Source organism: Geotrypetes seraphini, chromosome 6, assembly GCF_902459505.1.
Source record: "Geotrypetes seraphini chromosome 6, aGeoSer1.1, whole genome shotgun sequence".
Taxonomy (NCBI): Eukaryota; Metazoa; Chordata; class Amphibia; order Gymnophiona; family Dermophiidae; genus Geotrypetes; species Geotrypetes seraphini.
The window spans coordinates 158098414-158117847 of NC_047089.1; the positions used below are offsets into that span (position 1 = coordinate 158098414).

Sequence of the window (19434 nt, forward strand, 5' to 3'; positions counted from 1 at the left end):
GGAGGCTGAATCCAAAAAGTCCAAAGCTTTTTTGGATGCCCTTGATTTTGACCAGCCTCCAAAGGAATTTTTGAAACTCCCTCTTCATGACATCTTGAGGGAGACTTTCTATAAGAATTTAGAGACTCCTTTAACTGTCCCAGGGGCCCCACGTAAACTGGATTCTCTATATAAGGTAATTCCCATTCCTGGGTTCGACAAACCTCAACTTCCACACGAATCCTTAACTGTCGAATCCACCCTTAAAAAATCTTCAGGAGCCAGTGTATATGCATCGGTACCTCCTGGCAGAGAAGGTAGAGCCATGGATAAATTTGGTAAGAGGCTCTACCAAAATGCTATGTTAGCAAATAGAGCTAGCAATTATGCTTTTCATTTTTCTTTTTATTTGAAGCATCTCCTTACCACCATGGCTTCCTTCGAAAAGTACCTTCCTTCACGAAAACATCACTCCTTTCATACCTGCTTGTCGTCTCTTTTTCAATTACGTAAGTTCATGGTTAGATCCATATATGACACCTTTGAACTTACATCCAGAGCGACAGCAATGTCGGTAGCTATGCGTCGCCTGGCCTGGCTTCGGGTATCCGACCTTGATGTTAATCATCAGGATCGGTTAGCCAACGCCCCTTGCCTAGGGGATGAGCTCTTTGGGGAATCCATGGACTCAACCACACAAAAGCTCTCTGCTCATGAGACACGCTGGGATACCCTGCTTAAGAATAAAAAGAAGCCTCCTCCGCCAAAACCATATAGGCAGCAGTCGGCCTATCAACGCCGCTTCACAGCTCGGCCATTACCTACCACTGCTCAGCAACCCAGGCGTCAGAGGCAGCAACAACGCCAGCCTCCCAGACAGCAGCCACAGCAGCAACCTGTGAAACCACCTCCTCAGCAGAAGTCACAGCCCTTTTGACTTCATTCTCCACAGTATAGCCAGTATTCCTATTCCTGCTCTCCTGCCTCAACCTATAGGAGGTCGACTTTCTCTGTTCCTCAGCCGATGGGAAGTTATCACTTCGGACCAATGGGTCCTCAGCATCATCCGCCACGGCTACTCTCTCAACTTTCAGACTCTTCCGCCTCAAAGTCTGCCAAAAGAGTCTGCTTTGAACAGTCCTCAATCTGCCCTCCTTATTCAAGAAGTTCAATCCCTCCTCTTTCTGAACGCTATAGAAGAAGTTCCTTTAGATCAAAAAGGGCAGGGATTCTACTCCCGTTATTTTCTAGTCCCCAAAAAAACAGGAGATCTCAGACCAATTTTGGATCTCCGCGATCTCAACAAACATCTGGTAAAAGAAAAATTCAAGATGCTTTCTTTAGCCATCCTTTATCCTCTTCTCAATCAAAACGACTGGCTATGCTCCCTCGATCTCAAAGAGGCATACACTCACATACCGATCCATGTAACCTCAAGACAGTATCTCCGTTTCATGATCAATCATTGTCATTACCAATACAAGGTGCTGCCCTTCGGCCTTGCCTCCTCTCCAAGGGTCTTCACCAAATGTCTCATTGTGGTAGCGGCATTTCTACGCTCTCACCACCTCCAGGTCTTTCCTTACCTGGACGACTGGTTAATCAAGGCCACATCCGCTCAAGCAGTTCTACTGGCCACCAACCAAACCATCTTGTTTCTACGAATTCTGGGGTTCGAGATCAATCTACCCAAATCTCATCTCATCCCCACTCAGAGACTTCAATTCATTGGAGCGATCCTGGACACACTCCTCATGAGAGCTTTCCTACCATCCAATCGTCTTCAGACCCTTCAGTCTCTATGTCAGCAGGTGCTTTCACTTCCTTCCATCTCAGCCAGGCAAATGATGGTACTCTTGGGGCACATGGCATCTACAGTTCATGTCACACCCCTCGCACGTCTTCACCTGCGCACTCCTCAATGGACCCTTGCTACTCAGTGGTCCCAAGCGACGGATCCTTGCTCACGACACATATCTGTGACATCATCTCTTCGTCAGTCTCTTCAATGGTGGTTGGTATCCTCAAATCTATCCAGAGGTCTTCTGTTCCATCAGCCCCCTCATCAACTGGTCATCACCACCGACGCCTCTCTTTATGCATGGGGAGCTCACTTGAACGAGTTCCAGACTCAAGGTCTTTGGACAGCCCAGGAAAAGAAGCATCAAATCAATTTCCTGGAACTCAGAGCGATGTTTTATGCCCTCAAGGCCTTCCAACATCTTCTCTTTCCTCAGGTCCTTCTGTTGTGCACAGACAATCAGGTTGCGATGTACTACATCAACAAACAGGGTGGGACAGGCTCTCGCCTTTTATGCCAAGAAGCCCAAAAGATCTGGAATTGGGCCATAGATCACCATCTCTTCCTGAAAGCTATCTACATTCAGGGAGCACAGAATTATTTAGCGGACAAACTCAGCAGAATTCTCCAGCCTCACGAGTGGACACTCGATCCTGTAACTCTGCAGTCTATCTTCACTCAATGGGGCACTCCTCAGATAGACCTCTTTGCAGCTCCTCACAATCACCAGCTGCCCCTATTCTGCTCCAGACTTTACTCTCCTCACCGTCTGGCAGCGGATGCTTTTCTCCTCGACTGGTCGAATCTGTTCCTGTACGCCTTCCCTCCTCTGCCTCTAATGTTGAGAACCTTATTCAAGCTCAAGAGGGAACGAGCCACAATGATTCTGATTGCTCCGAGGTGGCCCAGGCAACATTGGTTCTCCCTTCTACTTCAACTCAGTTCCAGGGAACCTTTTCTTCTTCCTCTGTTTCCTTCTCTGCTTACGCAACAGCAGGAAACCCTTCTACATCCCAACCTCCAGTCTCTGCACCTGACAGCTTGGTATCTCTCGGGCTGACATCTCATGATACTCTTTTATCTCAGCCTGTTCGTTCCATTCTGGATGCCTCCAGGAAACCAACCACTCTGCAATGTTACCATCAGAAGTGGACGAGATTTTCCTCCTGGTGTCTTCTTCATCATCTTGATCCCACTTCCCTGGCAGTGGAGACGTTGTTGGACTATTTGCTCTCTTTGTCTGACTCTGGCCTTAAGTCCTCTTCCATCAGAGTCCACCTCAGTGCCATTTCAGCTTTTCATGAGCCAGTCCATGGAAAACTTCTCTCAGCTCATCCCCTGGTGTCCAGGTTCATGCGTGGGCTTTTCAATGTGAAACCACCTCTTAAAGCCCCTCCTGTTATCTGGGATCTCAATGTGGTTCTTTCTGCCTTAATGAAGCCTCCATTTGAACCTTTGGCTACCTCTCCTTTCAAGTTTCTCACTTGGAAAGTGCTTTTCCTTATTGCTCTTACCTCTGCCAGGAGGGTCAGTGAGCTTCATGCACTGGTCGCAGATCCACCCTTTACGGTTTTTCACCATGACAAGGTGGTTCTGCGTACACATCCAAAGTTTCTCCCTAAGGTTGTCTCTGAATTCCATCTCAACCAATCCATTGTTCTACCTGTTTTCTTTCCAAAACCTCATTCTCATTCTGGAGAACAAGCTCTACATACTTTGGATTGTAAAAGGGCTCTGGCTTACTATCTAGAGCGTACGAAACCCCACAGATCAGTTCCTCAACTTTTTCTGTCCTTTGATCCAAATAAATTGGGACGTCCCGTTTCTAAACGTACGTTGTCTAATTGGCTGGCAGCGTGCATTTCATTCTGTTATGCTCAGACCGGACTGACACTGGAAGGTTCTGTCACGGCCCATAGAGTCAGAGCAATGGCAGCATCTGTAGCTTTCCTCCGTTCCACTCCTATTGAGGAAATCTGCAAGGCTGCTACTTGGTCCTCAGTTCACACTTTTACATCTCATTATTGTCTGGATGCTTTCTCCAGACGGGATGGACACTTCGGCCAATCTGTTTTGCAAAATTTGTTTTCCTAATGGCCAACCTTCCCTCCATCCCTCTTTTTGTTAGCTTGGAGGTCACCCATCAGTCAAGAATATGCTGCCTGCTTGTCCTGGAATAAAGCACAGTTACTTACCGTAACAGGTGTTATCCAGGGACAGCAGGCAGATATTCTTGCGTCCCACCCACCTCCCCGGGTTGGCTTCTTAGCTGGCTTATACTAACTGAGGGACCGCGCGCCTCTGTCGGGCGGGAAGGCACTCGCGCGTGCGCGGTGCGGCCGAGCTAGAACTTTCTAAAGTTCTTAGAGTGCAATCACTCTAAAATTGTCCGTACCGGGGCTCCGTCGGTGCCGTCACCCATCAGTCAAGAATATCTGCCTGCTGTCCCTGGATAACACCTGTTACGGTAAGTAACTGTGCTGTCTTTCTTCATCCAGCATAGGATAACTGGAGGAAGACCTCTCTTCTAGCAAGAGTTCACGTTGTGCATATCTGGCCCATATGTACGCTCTTCGGATAGCTTTATCAGGATATCCCCTTGCCCAAAAGCATTCCTGCATTTCACCTGCCACTGTCTTAAACTCCTTAATTGTAGAACATACTCTTCAAGCCCTCAGAAACTGACTAATAGGCAGACTATATTTTAATTTGTATGGATGAAAACTGGAAAAATGTAGGAGAGTATTATGGGTAACCAGTTTTCTGCAGAGAGTGGTGTCCATTTGGTTCCCAGATTTACTGATCAGGATATCCAGAAATTCAATTCTGTCTTTACTATATGTAGCTGTAAACTGTAAACTCAGGTTTTTGGTATTAATCCACTATATGAATCCGTCCAATTCCTGTACAGTGCCATTCCAAAAGAAGAAAACATCATCCAGGAAACGTCTCCAAAGAGAAATGTGAGTTTGAAAATCTAATGAAGGGTATATCTCCTGTTCTTCAAATTTCCCCACATATAGCGTAGCCACTGAGGGAGCTAACATAGCCCCCATGATTTTTAAAACTTCCTCCCGTTGTAGCTTTTTAAAGGATCCATGGATTCCCCGTACCTTTATAAACCTTTTTTTTAAACGAAAACCACCACCCGCCCGCCCGCCATACCTTTTAAAATTCAGCTAATAGCCTGGTGATCCAGTGGTGTGTCGGCCATCAGGAGCGAGTTCTCTGCGAGTCCCGCGAGAACTGATGGCAGCCATTCAGAAAGCAGCGCGGCCCAGGCAGGAGCGCAGAGAACTCGCTCCTGACGGCCGACACTGCGAAGACTCCATGGATGGTGGCTTGAGTCCGGCTGCGCTTCGCACTATAAGAGCTACAAGCGTGCCGAGACTGGACCCATGCTAGGTACCGCCAGGGAAGGATAACTCTTCGCCGCTGCAGCTGACTGACAGGAAAAGAAGTCAGCAAACACAGCTCAGGAGGCTAATAAATCTGTGACGCTGCAATCTTCTCCAATGGCCCCTTCCTTTCAGGGCCCATGCTAGGTACCATTGGGGGAGGGCAGCCCTTCGATGCTGCAGCTGACTGAGAGAAGGATGTCAGCAACTGCGATCAATGTTAAACAGCTCCGGGGGGCTAACAAGACACCTCCCTTAGCGGTTTGTCTGAAGCCAGTGTATAGACAACAAATGGCCCTAGACTCCTGTTTCTGCAAGGTAACTGTAAGGGAGGCTTCCTGCAGGCACTGTGAATGCCTCGCAATCCTCAATCTTGACACATCTTCCGGGATTTTAAAAAAAGGTACGGGGGGGCCCTGTCTGCCCTGTGCCCTGTCCTGGCCTACCACTAGACCACCAGAGGGGGAGACAAGATGCAGAGCTTGGCAAGAGTGTGGGTTTGGGTCCAGAGCCTGGCGGGGAGAATTTGTGTAAGAATATTTTTTTCTTGTTTTCCACCTCTAAATCTAGGGTGCGTCCTATGGTCAGGTGCGTCTTATGGAGCTAAAAAATATGGTATACACTAAGGTGGAAAAAAGCATTTATAAATTTAATAGCAAAGTATGGAAGATCCGTTGAGGAAATAGTACATAAAGCCTGACACAATGAATTTGTATGAGTGCTAGGTGGGACTTCTGAGGATCTATAAATGTTGTACTATTTACTGTGAAAAGAGTTAGGAGGGGTAAGAGAATATACACTCTTCCAATCTGAAGAATAGGTTAATGCAGCCACATTGCTATACACTGATTAGCGCATGAGCCCTGACTACCTCTGAAATTGAAGGTGCTAATGGCCACACATGAATCACAATAGCGCATGACCATTAGTGCTGAAAATTAGCTATTTTCATGCCCAGAAAGAGTTGTCTTAATGTATAGGAAAGACCCATGTAAGGGTGTGCTAAGGCTATTTTTTGTTGCAACTTTGTGAAAGGGTTCCTGAATAATTTAGTGATCCTTCTACAAAGCTGCAGTAAGCACTAATGTTTGCTTACTGAAACAAAAAATGGTGTATCACAGGACATGCTGAGGCATCTAATGGTAATTTTGCCATGTGTGTGCTTCCCACATCTATTAAAAAAAAAAAATTCTGACCCAGGGACATGTCTAGGGCAGAGAGTGGGTGTGTTCTGAGCTAATTGGTTAATGCAGCTACATTGCTGCATGCTAACCGATGAGCACATGCTTAGTGTGAGAGCCCTATAAGGGCTCATGCGCTAATCTGTTTTAATGGCCAAGAGCTGACAGCAATATTAGCGCATGGCCATTAATTAAAAAAAAAAAAAAAAAGAAATTCAACCATTTTACTCTAATGATAAAAATGGCTTTAGCACATGGTAAAGACCCAAGTAAGGGCACATTAAGGACACTTTTTACCACCGTTTTGTAAAAGAGCACCTTAATATTCCTTTATTCCATCCTTGTCTGCCTTCATCTGCTTTCTGAGTCTGTCCTAATTAACACATGAAGTCCAGAACAAATTCAAGGAGTTTCATGATAAATTATGTTCATTCTCTATGGTTTGAGGAGCCACTAGGTCTAAACTCGGAGCTCCAGTGAAAGATTAACCACCTTTACATCCTGATGCAGCTTATAACTAGCGAAACGCTGGCCATCATTGATGTGTGATGTGCTTTTTGTTTTCCATCTCGGATGAGTATTGTTCCATTGTGATTATTTGAGCATTAGTTGTTAATAGACATTTATTTTCCTGGTGAATCGATGGTAAATTGGATACCTCTTTGGTTTGCATTGCACAAGGCTTTCCCTTAGTGAAATATTAAACGAGGAGGTTTTTTATGCCAGTGATTTAAGTTTACCCCGCTTAGCCTCCACTTGTTCACAACTTCAGTTGTCGGTGTGGTGGAGGAGGGGATCTGAGGCTTTTTTCTACCTCATGGTAATTTTCACAGTAAAAGCCTTTTGAGGTGTTCATCCGGAGGTCTCTATTTCTATTTCCAGTGAAAATATAAGTATTTTCCAAACAGCCCCATTTGTTTTGCATGATTTATATGTTTACTGTGCTGTGAACTTTTTTGAGAGTGTGGTTTGTTATCATTCTCTATGGACGTACAGTAGGTCCTGTGGCATACAGCACGAAGAGCTGCTTTAGGGAGGAGGCCTGATAGAAGATTGAATTTCTGAAAACTAAATTCAGATTCTCTCTGCCACAGACTGCTAACGATCTTGTACAAATTGATCTAATTTCTTCTGTTTCAGCAACCCCTAATATAGTCCAATAGCAATTTAATTCTTTCTTTTGAAATGTTTTTTTTTATGATTGTGCATACAGGTACATTCAATATACATTGGAATCCTGTTTATAGTAACTGTTATATATAAATGAAAGTTTTATTTATCATGATTCACATAATTTCATGTAACTTAAAAAATAACAAAACAAGAATTAACTGTACAGCAGTACGTTCATAGAGTTGGATACTCAATAAATTATACAATAATATTGTTTCTTTGTATCCCTAATAGTTTTTTTTCCCTCTGGATCACAAAACCAGATAGAAAAATTGCTATGCCTTTCCTTTTTTTTCTGACCAGCCTGTGTTCCTCTGCAGTGCACTTGTCGAGTGGGGAAGAAGAGAACAGAAACTGGACCATAGATATGACTGCTGAAATCCGCCCATCGATGGACACTGGTGTGATCTTTGCACTGGTCACAGAAAACAAGACAGTCGCCTTGTCTCTGGCACTCGTTGACTATCATTCCACAAGAAAAGTCAAACAGCAGGTAGTGAAGAGTTTGACAGCTTTTGTTTAAACTTTCATTACCATGACAGATGAACTTTCTATTTAGGCTATATATATTTAAAAAAAGCCGTTATCTCTAATGGCTTTCTGAATATAGTGAATTTATTTATTTATTTATTTGGATTTTCAGTAGTAGTTTCAAGGTTATTTATTTACTTATTTTAAAATGTATATACTGTCTAATACCTGGGCAGGTTACATCATCACATACATAATACTCATAAACAAAACATTAAATAACAGTTACATTAGGTGTGTATTTCCCTGTCTAAATTTGTACCTGAGATAATGGAGTATTATGTGACTTACCCAAGACCACAAGGAACATCAGTGGCATTTGAACAGGGCTTTCTTAGTTGTCAGCCCAGTTTAGACGTACAAACCTGGACACATGGCCCCGCCCTGTTCCCGCCCCATTCTGCCTCTATCTCTGCTCTGTTTTGCCTTCAGCCCTGCACCATCACACCCCCAACCCAGCCCCCCCACAAAACCTCATCTCTTCTTCCTCGAGCTCTGTGCCGCGTCTGGAGAGCTTCCTAGTATGCACGGATGCTTGCAATATCATCTGCGCATTCTCGGAAGCCCTCCAGATGCGACCAGAGCTCGGGGCTTTCCAAAACCCAGAGAAAAACTGTTTCTGAACCCAGAGAAAACAGTTTCTGATCCTTAGCAGCGGCAGCAATTCTGATAGACTGGCTTCGGCTGACCTGGAAGCCTTTCTCTTCTGCATCCCACCCCTCTCCAATGCAACTTCCTATTCAGCCGGAACAGAACGTGTCAGAAAGAAGGCAGCTTAGCACAAACACACAAGTCAGAAGTTCACACTCTAACCATAGAACACATCAAAACACAGCACTGATCATTTTAAACTGCAAACTCCAAAACTTCCAAATTTTTATACCATTCACTTGCAGTCATGGGGAATATATGCACTACTCATTACTTCTAGTGCATAATATTCACACAGGGCTACATACTGAACTCTTTTTTAGGTTGTTCCTCCCCCCCTTACTATTTTTGGCCCAATAGTTTCCTCCTGCAGCCTGGGATTCCAGCTTAAAAGCACATATCTGGGTTTTCCCAGACATCTGGTAACACTAGTCCAGCGCTCTAACTAGTAGGCTTCTCTTCCATGTCACATAAGCCTAATCGTGTAAGATGTAGTGAATTGTAGATGTAGCAGTTGACTTGTAAGTAGGATACTGGAAGGAGTTCCCGATAGAGAACGCTTAGAAACGAACAGCAAGTAAAATTTGAGGAGCAGTAGTATAGAGCAAACCTGATGAATATATTTACATTCGCAGCACAGAGGCTCAAATTTAGGATGGGGCAAAAATTGCACCTTGAGATACAGAAATGGCATTTTAAGACGGCAATTGAAATTTTGCTCGTACTATTCATTTAATATCTTATGGTGTCAACTTTATGTATTTTGGAAAATTCATGTTTGTCACATATTTCCTTGTATCATTCAGATAATTCTCCTGTCGATCGAGAATAGAGTTGTGTCCCTCCTGGAGCTGAATGTTTGTGATAAAGAGAATTTGGTGAAAATCCATGTAACCAAAGGGCACATACAGTTTACAGTTGACGAGTCTGTAGGATGGAGTGAAATGAGCCATTCTCAGGTGGAAGAGAGTTTGTCCATCTTGGATGAGCATATGCAGAAAAACGTGAGGACATATCTTGGAGGTTTGCCAGGTAATGATCAAAATTCAGTTTTGTTTTGTTTTTTAACTCTGTATATGGAGTGTGAAATATGACATTTCAGGTTTACAGTGCAAATTAAAGTAGGGCATTTCTGGCATATTTACAGAGAAAAGAGAGTGCTCTGCTTGTGAAAAAACACATTTATTAACAGTAAAGCAACATTTTAGGGCAAGTCCTATGGCTCTGTGGTAAGCAATATATGAAAAGGACCTGGGTTCAATTCCTTGGTGTGCTGGCCAGAGAATTGTTAACCATTGTAGATCACTGACACCTAATGACTGGACTTTATTATCTGTGCTAAGAAGGTTTTTACAAGAGCCCTGGTTCATGCCCCCTAGGCAAGAACTATTTCAGTAGTTGCCCAAAGTGATTTTAAGAGGGATATTATTTAGGAAATATAGGGGGGTTTGTTTGTTTTTCTTCTCTTACCCTTTCTTTGTTTTTTTTTTTCCTAATATATGTTTTTTTCCTCCATCAATAGAAAAATTTGTAACTTTTCCCCCCTTTCCCCCTTCTCATGTCTGTTTTTAATGTATTATTTAATTATCTAACAAATATTTGTTTTGGTGTTTTTAATGTTTTACTAATATGATTGTATGTTCTCTTATAATCTGTTTTTAAATGTACATCGCTTAGAATGTTTTAAATAGGCGATTCATCAAAAATAAAGTGAACTTGAACTTGAACTTGTTATGTGTTAGTCAGTGGCAGCAGATTCTACAAGTTGGAATCCCAGAGAGCAGGAGGAAACTATTGGGCCAAAAATAGTGAGGGGGCCCTACAACCTACAAAATAATTCAGTATGTAGCCCTATGTGAATATTATGCACTGGAAATAATGAGTAGTGCATATATTCCCAATGACTACAAGTAAATGGTATAAAAACTTGGAAGTTTGCAGTTTAAAATGATCAGTGCTGTGTTTTGCTGTGTTCTATGGTTAGAGTGTGTACACACATGGTTTCAAGGATTCCTACAATCCAGAACTTACAAAGTAAAGTTAAGCAAAGAAAAATCAGAACCATGGTCCAACCCCTGCGGCGTACCCCAAGTTTTTCCACTATCCCCAACTCTCTTCAATCTCTACATTGCATCCCTCGGCACCTGCTTGGACAAATTAGGCTTAACCTCCTATAGCTATGCAGACGACATCACCATTCTCCTTCCTCTTGACAAACCAATGTCCTCCATGACAGACACAGGTCACTTGAAACAGTAGCAACATGGATGAAAAATCACAAACTGAAACTGAACCCAAAGAAGACAAAATTCATTCTCCTCGAAAATAATAAAACCCCAACCATAACAAATCTAGTAATAAACTCAATCACATACCCCATACAACCCACTCTAAAATTTCTAGGAATGACGATAGACAGATGCTGTACCATGCAACCACAAATCAACAAAACAATACAAAAATAATTCGCGGTCATGAGAAACTTAAGGCAAGTTCAAAAATTCTTTGACAGAACACAATTCCAGTTCTTGGTCCAGTCCCTAGTCCTAGGTCTTCTAGACTAACGCAACATACTCTATCTCCCCCTGCCCTGCAACCATGATAAAACAACTACAAACAATTCAAAATACAGCACTAAGACTTATCTATTCACTGAGGAAACACGACCACATCACGGAGGCATATCTCGACTCACACTGGCTCCCAATACAAGCAAGACTACTATTCAAATTCTACTGCCTACTATTTAAAACCATAAACGGAGACAGCCCAGCCTATCTAAACAACCACCTAATCCAAACTACCTCAACCAGACATAGGAGAACCCACATACCATTCACGCATCCCCTCAATCAGAGACATCAAATGAAAAAAACTGTACGATGGCCTTCTAGCCACACAAGCAGCATAACTAGACTACCAACTCTCCAATTTACTGACTACAACCCCAGACTACAAATCGTTCAGAAAACAAATAAAAACCATGCTATTCAAGAAATCCTTGAAGACAAACTAACATCGCAAGACTCATCTCAATTCTCTGAAGCAACCCACTCTACTCTTCAGTCCTCTGGAAATGGCCAGATAACTCCTTATGTAATCCGCCTTGAACTGCAAGGTAATGGCGGAATAGAAATCATTAATGTAATGTAATAATACTTCAAAAATCATTAAGGAGGGAATTCATGAAAGGGCGTTAAGCCTGAAGAGAGCCACAGCATGATTGGTTCTATCTACTCAGATGTGGTGAGACCTGGAAAACAGCAACAATCAGGCATTAAGCATGTTAGCATGCGCCAACCACTAAAGACGCCCTTAGAATATAATGGGCATCTTTCATGGTTAGTGCATGCTAACTTGATTGAATATATTAACATGCTTAACACCCTTTCATGAACCCCCTTAAATATACCTATTAGCATGAAAAAATTAGTTTAAGATTTCAAATTTTTGAGATTATCAAAGTACTCTGTCCTCATTGCCTTAAGAAAGAACCTCAGTATGCATCTTAGATATTAGGATGAGCTTTATTTTACTGCATGTTATAAATGTTTATATCCTTAACAAAACAGGATGAGTCCTGGCTTGTACATTATTCAGGTTTTATTTCCAAGAACAAAATAAGTGATTACTATAGCTTCATTTTAATTTAAATTCTATTTTTTTTGTCTTTTTCTATAGATGTTGCGGTCATGTCTACACCAGTTACTGCCTTCTATAATGGATGTATGACGCTCAGGATTAATAATAAACTTATAGACTTGGATGAGGCTGTTTACAAGTACGGTGATATTACATCACACTCATGTCCTCCAATTCAGGAAGACAAAAAGGGAGCACTGTAGTGTTCATCCTTATAACCCAGAACTCCAAATATTTTAAGATAAATTATTCAGACTTCAGTATTGCGTGTATAGTTCCTTCAGCTGCTGGTCTTCCTGTTTCAGTTTGATCATTTGGATATATCTTTGCCTTGTGGTTAAAAGGGATTTTTTTGTAATATATTTGTAAATATTTCAAATAACTAATATTATTAGAACTCTGTGGTGACCTGAGATTGTTCAAACTAGAGTTCAGACTTTGAGACTGTAAAACAAGCAGAAATACGTATAATGTTGCTAGATTTCAGCAAAACTTCAAATAATGCTTGATTATTTTGTACTTCCAGAATTGTTTTATGAATCAATGATGCATAAGAATAAAAATCTACCCAAATTTTTTAAAATCAAAAGTTGAGGTAATTATTTGCATATGTATTTGTGATTTTTATCAAACTGGAATTGGTGTTGGCAAAATACTGTATGTACAAATGCATGTCTGCTCTCTTCTGAATGTTAAGGGCAAAATGGTCTCATTTTGACATTATTATGTGGACATTTTTGTTCTCTGTGAACACCCAGAATAATGTAGTCAATTTGGTTAATCTCTTCCATCATCTGTTTATGCAGAATTACCCTCTCTAATTTGATAATTGATTTGATCAACAGTGTGTGCTAAATCCTTCCAGCCTTGCATATTGAAGCCTACAGAGTTTCTTGGCTATGGGGCCCATAATCAAAAGACATAGATGTCCAAAAAGCATCCTAAATCATCACTTGGACGTCCTAATTGCCAAGTGGCAATAAGCAAAACCGTCTGTCTGTATGTCTAGTGAGGTGTTCCAGTCTCTGTACATTCAGAGCACGAGAAGGGTATGGTGGAGTCCTGTTATGGGTGAGATTTGGACAGTCTCAAGGATAGGTTAGACATGGACATCTTGCTGCAAGACATCCTAGACAGAACTTATACATTTGGAACTAGACCTGTTTTAGAAGGGTCTAAGTGCCACAGAGGTGCCCAAATGACCACTGCATGCATCAAGGTAAGACACTCCCACACTTCCCCAGTGTTCACGGACTCCCTCACATGAGGCCTATTTAGTGGAGACTGAAGTTTCAATAGCAACAACATTCCCAACCCTTGTATCATAAAATCTTCATCATTTCTCAGATATAAAGCCTTAAAATGGTGGCAAACTCTATCAAACTTGACAGTACGAGCTCCATTTTAAAATTCCAGTCCATATTTCACTTAAAACAAAAGACACATCTCTAAGTGGTTGGGGTACCAATCTCTCCCACTTTCAAAATGCATCACCTCTGGACAACAGAAAAAGCAAAACTCTGTAAGGGTGATTCCTGCTTTACCTATTGGAACACTGCAGGCCTGAAACTTAGGTCAAGAGCCATCTTTGCTACCCTGAAGCATTCTGGATGTTTTTACATAATCAGTGTGTGTGCAGCCAAGGACATTTACCATCTCTGGATGTCCATTGCCATCTTTGGCTATGAACAGTGCCCTTATGTTGTTATCATCTTGGCACGTCGTGCTGTCTACTGAGGGCCTTTCACAAAAACACTATTCATTATTCATCTGCGTGACCAAAAAGCCTCTGCTGGTCTGGGTCTGATTGGTCCTTAACAGGTCACCTATACACACCCAAAGAATCTGTGTGTGCTATTCTGGTTTGACAATTTGGGGTTCTGGGGGAGTTCAGACCTACAGTTGTGTAGCTCTTTTGCAGTGTTTTTCAACCGCTGTTCCGTGGCACACTAGTGTGCCGCGAGATGTTGCCTGGTGTGCCGTACGGTGCAGACACTGATTAGGCCTCAGGCCGGGTCCCGCACGTGCTCCCATGAGACTCCCCCGGTCCCCGCTGCTGTTCAGTTTCGATCTTCTGCTCTGACGCAACCGGAAACAGGAAGTTGCAGCAGAGCAGAAGATTGAATACTGAGCAGCCGCGCGTGCGCGGCTCTTTGGGAAAGCGTGCATGTCGCCGAAAAACAAAACCTACAAACTAAGGTGAGGCGAAGGGAGAGAGCTGGCTAAACAGTAGGATCGATTGGGCAGGCGAGTGGTGGCTGCGGGGACCGTGCGATCGCTCGGGTTCCCGGCTCAAATTGGAAGGAGGGAGTGAAAGGGAAAAGGATTCTGGGTCAAGGGGATGAAGACGGAAAGAAAAACCCACAGCAGGAAAGAAAGGGAAGGACAGGCAGGTAAGCCAGATGCTAGAAGCAGGGGGGGGGGAAGAAAGAGGGAAAAAAGCTAGATGGGGTTGAAAAGAAGAGACACACTGGTATGGAAGAGGAAGATAGGGGAAATCTGGACACAGGAAGGTAACAGAAAGAGGGGAAATTATGTGCATGGGGCATAGGGACAGACATAAAGGGGACATGCCATGGGGATGGTATATGGACACAGGGGGGGGCAATGACAGATACATAGGGGAGATATTAGAAATGGAGAAAATAGGAGCACAGAAGCGAGATGGTTTGTGGGGATGGGACAGGGACCGAGCTCACATGCTCCAGTGGCTTGCACAAATTACATTGTAACGTGCCATGAAAATAAGAGGGAGGAAGGTAGATAGATAAGCCACGTGAGAGGAGCTGAAGGGTAGTAGAAAGGAACAGATGGTAAAGGAGGGAGGGAAGGGTGGTGGTGGAAAGGAATAGGACAGACATTGAAGGAGGGTGGAGAGGAACAGACCCCGAAGGGAAATGTGGAAGACAGAGTGGGAAGAAGACAGATGCCAGACTATGGGGGAGAGGAGGGAAGAAGATGGGTGCTAGACCAATTTGGGGGGGGGGTGAAGGGAGAGGCACAGTAACAGCAAATGGAAGACGTAGAGAGAAGACACACAGTGGATGGAAGGAATTGAATGAGAAGATGTGGAAAGCAGAAACCAGACAACAAAGGTAGAAAAAAAAATTATATTTATTTATTTATTTATTTTTTGCTTTAGGATAAAATAGTATATTAGTTGTGTTGATAAAAATTTATAAACAAAGCCCTGCCAGCTGAACATCTCTTTCTCTAGTTCAGCAGCAGGAACTTTGATTTATAAGAAAGGAATAAGCTAAATATTACAGTACTAAGGCTTATATGGATGCATCAGGGATGGTGACGGGGCGGTGAATGGGATGGCAGTGGCGGTGACAGGGCGGTGAAAGGGATGGCGGTGACGGTGACGGGGCGGTGAAGGGAACGGCTGTTGACGAAGAGCTACGTGTGTGTCTTTCTTCGATTCCAGCCAGAATATCAGCTTTGTGTTCAGCCAAACAGGCCCAGGTTTCGCACTGAATAAAGTATTTTATAATTTATCACTATTCTGTTTACTTAATATTTCATAATAAAGTAATTATAAAATACTTTCTTTGTGTTTATTTGATTCCTATTCAAGAGAATTACTTTATATATAGTCAATATAGGCACAGAGTTAAATTTTTTAACATTTTCTAATGGTGGTGTGCCTCGTGATTTTTTTCATGAAACAAGTGTGCCTTTGCCCAAAAAAGGTTGAAAAACACTGCTCTTTTGCACTGTACAATTTACAATAAGAACTGATAATAAGAATTTCCTTGGTGTGTCCTTGCTCTCAGCTGTTCTTTTTGGACTGCTGAACTATCTGATTTATAATGTTCACCACGAAGGACTGGAAGTAATCTGCTTTGGCTGTACTGGAGGAAAGTGACCTTGTACTGACTGACTGTATTTGCTTCAGAAATCAAGAAGAAATTTCCTTAGTTATGTTCCAGATTTCCAGCAACAGACAGTCTCTTCCCAGACGTTTTTACCTTGTCATGGAAATAAACCTGCGTGTCTTTCCCCTCATACCTTTTATCACGAAGGCTATCCAAAAACAATATAGGACTTGGTGGACATAATACTAGTTGCTTTGAACGTGCTTCATCAGACTTGATATACCTGGCACATGATGCACCTTCCATTTCCATTGGGCTCCCATTGAACCTTACTCATATAATATACTGAACAGATTTTATAACTCTACTTGCAATCTCTTGCCTTCAAAGTCTGGAGACTCGAAAGACATCCATTGATCTCCTTCCCACCTCAGTTCAGTATATAAGATTTCTGAGTAGATGATTTCTTGGATGCCCTGATGACAATCATAAATGGAAACTTTTCAATATGGTTTGTGGCTTTTATACCACATACTGCTCAATCCCAGGCCTTCTGCAGAATCTCATGAACTTTTGGACTTAGATCTCAAGACTTCGTCAGTTCAACTATACTTATCAGGAATTTCAGCTTTTCATTTATACAGCAATAAACCTATTTCTTCACACAGGTCACACACTTCCTTACAGGACTATGGAATATTTGGCCTCCCATTCTACCGCCACCCCTCCCCCCCCAATGGGATCTTAATTGTATTCTTTCTCAACTAATCTCACTTCCCTTCAATCTTCTGGCCATGGCCTTGTTAAAGTTTGTTACTTGGAAAATGCTGATTCTAGTCACAATCATGTCAGTGAAATTCAAGCACTGGTTCATTATCCTTCATAAATGAGATTCTCCCCTACCAAAGTTTTCCTTCAAATCCATCCTAAATTGCTATCTAAAACAATATCCTTCCACATCAGTCATGACCTAATTCTTCCTGTCTTCTTTCCAAGTCTATTCATCTAGGAGATAAGTTTTTACATATTTTAGACTGTCATCAGACTCATTTATATTACTTAGATTAGACAAAGTGTATCCCATCCATCACATATGTTAGTGTCTTTTCAACAACAGTCCCTCAGATCGTCTGTCTCTGTGTACTTTATCCAATTGGATCGCTGAATGTGTATCTTTCTGCTACCAAGCCCAAAGTGGATCTCCCTGATCAAATAGGAAATCATTGTCTCAGAGCAATGTTCATCTCTGCAGCTTATCTTTGAGGCATCCCCTTGCTGGACATTTGTAAAGCTGCAACATCTTCCACACACACATTTACAGTACAAAGCATTCCTGCCTTGACAATGCTGCAAGATCTGGCAGTAAATTTGGACAAGCCATACTTAAGAATCTTTTTGCATTATCTTTATCGCCCTCTACCCTCTCTTGCATGAGTTGCTTATAGATTCTCAGTCCTCAGGTTGGGAAGCACCAAGTGTGGCTGCATTATCCTGACTATTCACAGAGAAAGCAAATTTGCTCACCTGTAACAAGGGTTCTCCATGGACAGCAGGACAATAAAGAAACACTTTCCCACCTGTCGTCTCCTCAAAACAACAACAAAAAAGAAGCAACAAAATATACCTGGGAAGAACAATCCTTGCTGCTTCTGAAACTTAGTTGTGCATGCTTGGTTTAAGCCAGGGGTAGGGAACTCCGGTCCTCGAGAGCCATATTCCAGTCGGGTTTTCAGGATTTCCCCAATGAATATGCTTGAGATCTATTTGCATGCACTGCTTTCAATGCATATTCATTGGGGAAATCCTGAAAACCCGACTGGAATACGGCTCTCGACCGGAGTTCCCTACCCCTGGTTTAAGCAAAGGCCAGTTAGATTTTATTTTTTATTTTGCTGTTCTGTTGGGAGACTGTATCATCATGCATCATAGACTGTTTGAAGAGAACTGTGTCATCATGCATGTTCATTGTAAGACTCTTGAAAACTTGACTGGCTAGGCATGTCCTGAGGTCTGGGTTGAGAACCCCTGCTCTACAGTTACAGTTAAATCATTTATATTTCACAGTTGCCAACAATTACCGTAGTTCATAACATATAACATACAAAGAGGCTAGTAACATAGTAACTTTACTCTAGCCTCCATGGGGAACCCGTTTAAAGCTATATAAGACAATGTAATCCTATTTGACTTTCTCAACATATAGAACAATTGAATTGCTGAGTTCTAAACTGTCTGTATTCTGTTAAGCAGTGTTTCTCAAATTGGTCCTAGAGTACCCCCTTGCCAGTCAGATTTTCAGGATATCCACAATTAATATTTATTTATTTTAAAAATTTCTATACCGTCTAGACCTTTCATATATATATTCATTATGCATATCCTGAAAATCTGAGTGGCAAGGGGATACTCCAAAAATGACTTGGGAAACACTGCTCTGGAGCATTCAGAAACTTTGTGAAAATGATTCTAAAAATTTGGGAAAAATCCAGCACCTTCCTGTAACCAGCAATAAGAAAGAAATGAGACTTGGGTAAATTATCTGTCCATAGCTATAAAATAAAAGAAAGTATTGCACACTAGTTTTGTAAGCTTAAGCCAAAGTAGTTTATTTGTCAGCTGTTCTTAATTTATACTTTCCACCACTACTACTTTCTTTCCCAAAGGAAATAAAACTCTTTGGATGGAAACAGAGCAGAGATGGGATTAATTTTTATTAGTCATTATCATGTATTAAAAACTCCAAATGCTACAACTTTCTAACCTTCCTGGAAACTAGGTAGGATGAAATGAACCCCCTTATGGCTTTGTTTTATTCAGCATTATTTCTGAGAACTTACATCCAGTTGCTGAAGATTAACAAAATTGGTGTTCTTGAATATGAAGGGCAGTATGATCTTTCGGGATCCTGTTTTAAATCGTCCTAGAGAATGAACCCAAGCATTCCCTAAGGATTTACACTTCTCCCTCTGTATTTGCTGTGATAGGGGATTAACAAAACTGCAAATACAGAAAAACCGTGAATAACTTTTTCATATGTTATTCGCTGTTTTCTATTAAAAACCATTGTGAATATGGTGAAACTGTGAATAACATGGTGGTAGGCCTGGCCTGTTCCTGAAGGAGAAGCAAAACATGATGAAGAAAGTGCTGGGAATCAGCGATTTTCTCTGTAAACGCTTGGAATCAGCAATTTTGCTATGCAAGCTGATGTAATTTGGGGGGGAGGAGCAAGCAAGCTAAAAACCTTGAATAATCGA

General features: G+C 42.1%; 1 protein-coding gene across 1 annotated transcript in view; it reads left to right on the forward strand.

Annotated features, from left to right (window-relative positions):
* The window catches only part of GAS6 (growth arrest specific 6), a 134246-nt gene extending 121371 nt beyond the window's left edge, over positions 1-12875 (forward strand). The window contains exons 13-15 of the mRNA XM_033948665.1: positions 7853-8025; positions 9521-9746; positions 12396-12875. Of these exons, the coding sequence (XP_033804556.1) occupies positions 7853-8025; positions 9521-9746; positions 12396-12559 (563 nt within the window). The 3' untranslated portion in view covers positions 12560-12875. The remainder of the gene's footprint in view (positions 1-7852; positions 8026-9520; positions 9747-12395) is intronic.
* Positions 12876-19434: the final 6559 nt, after the last annotated feature.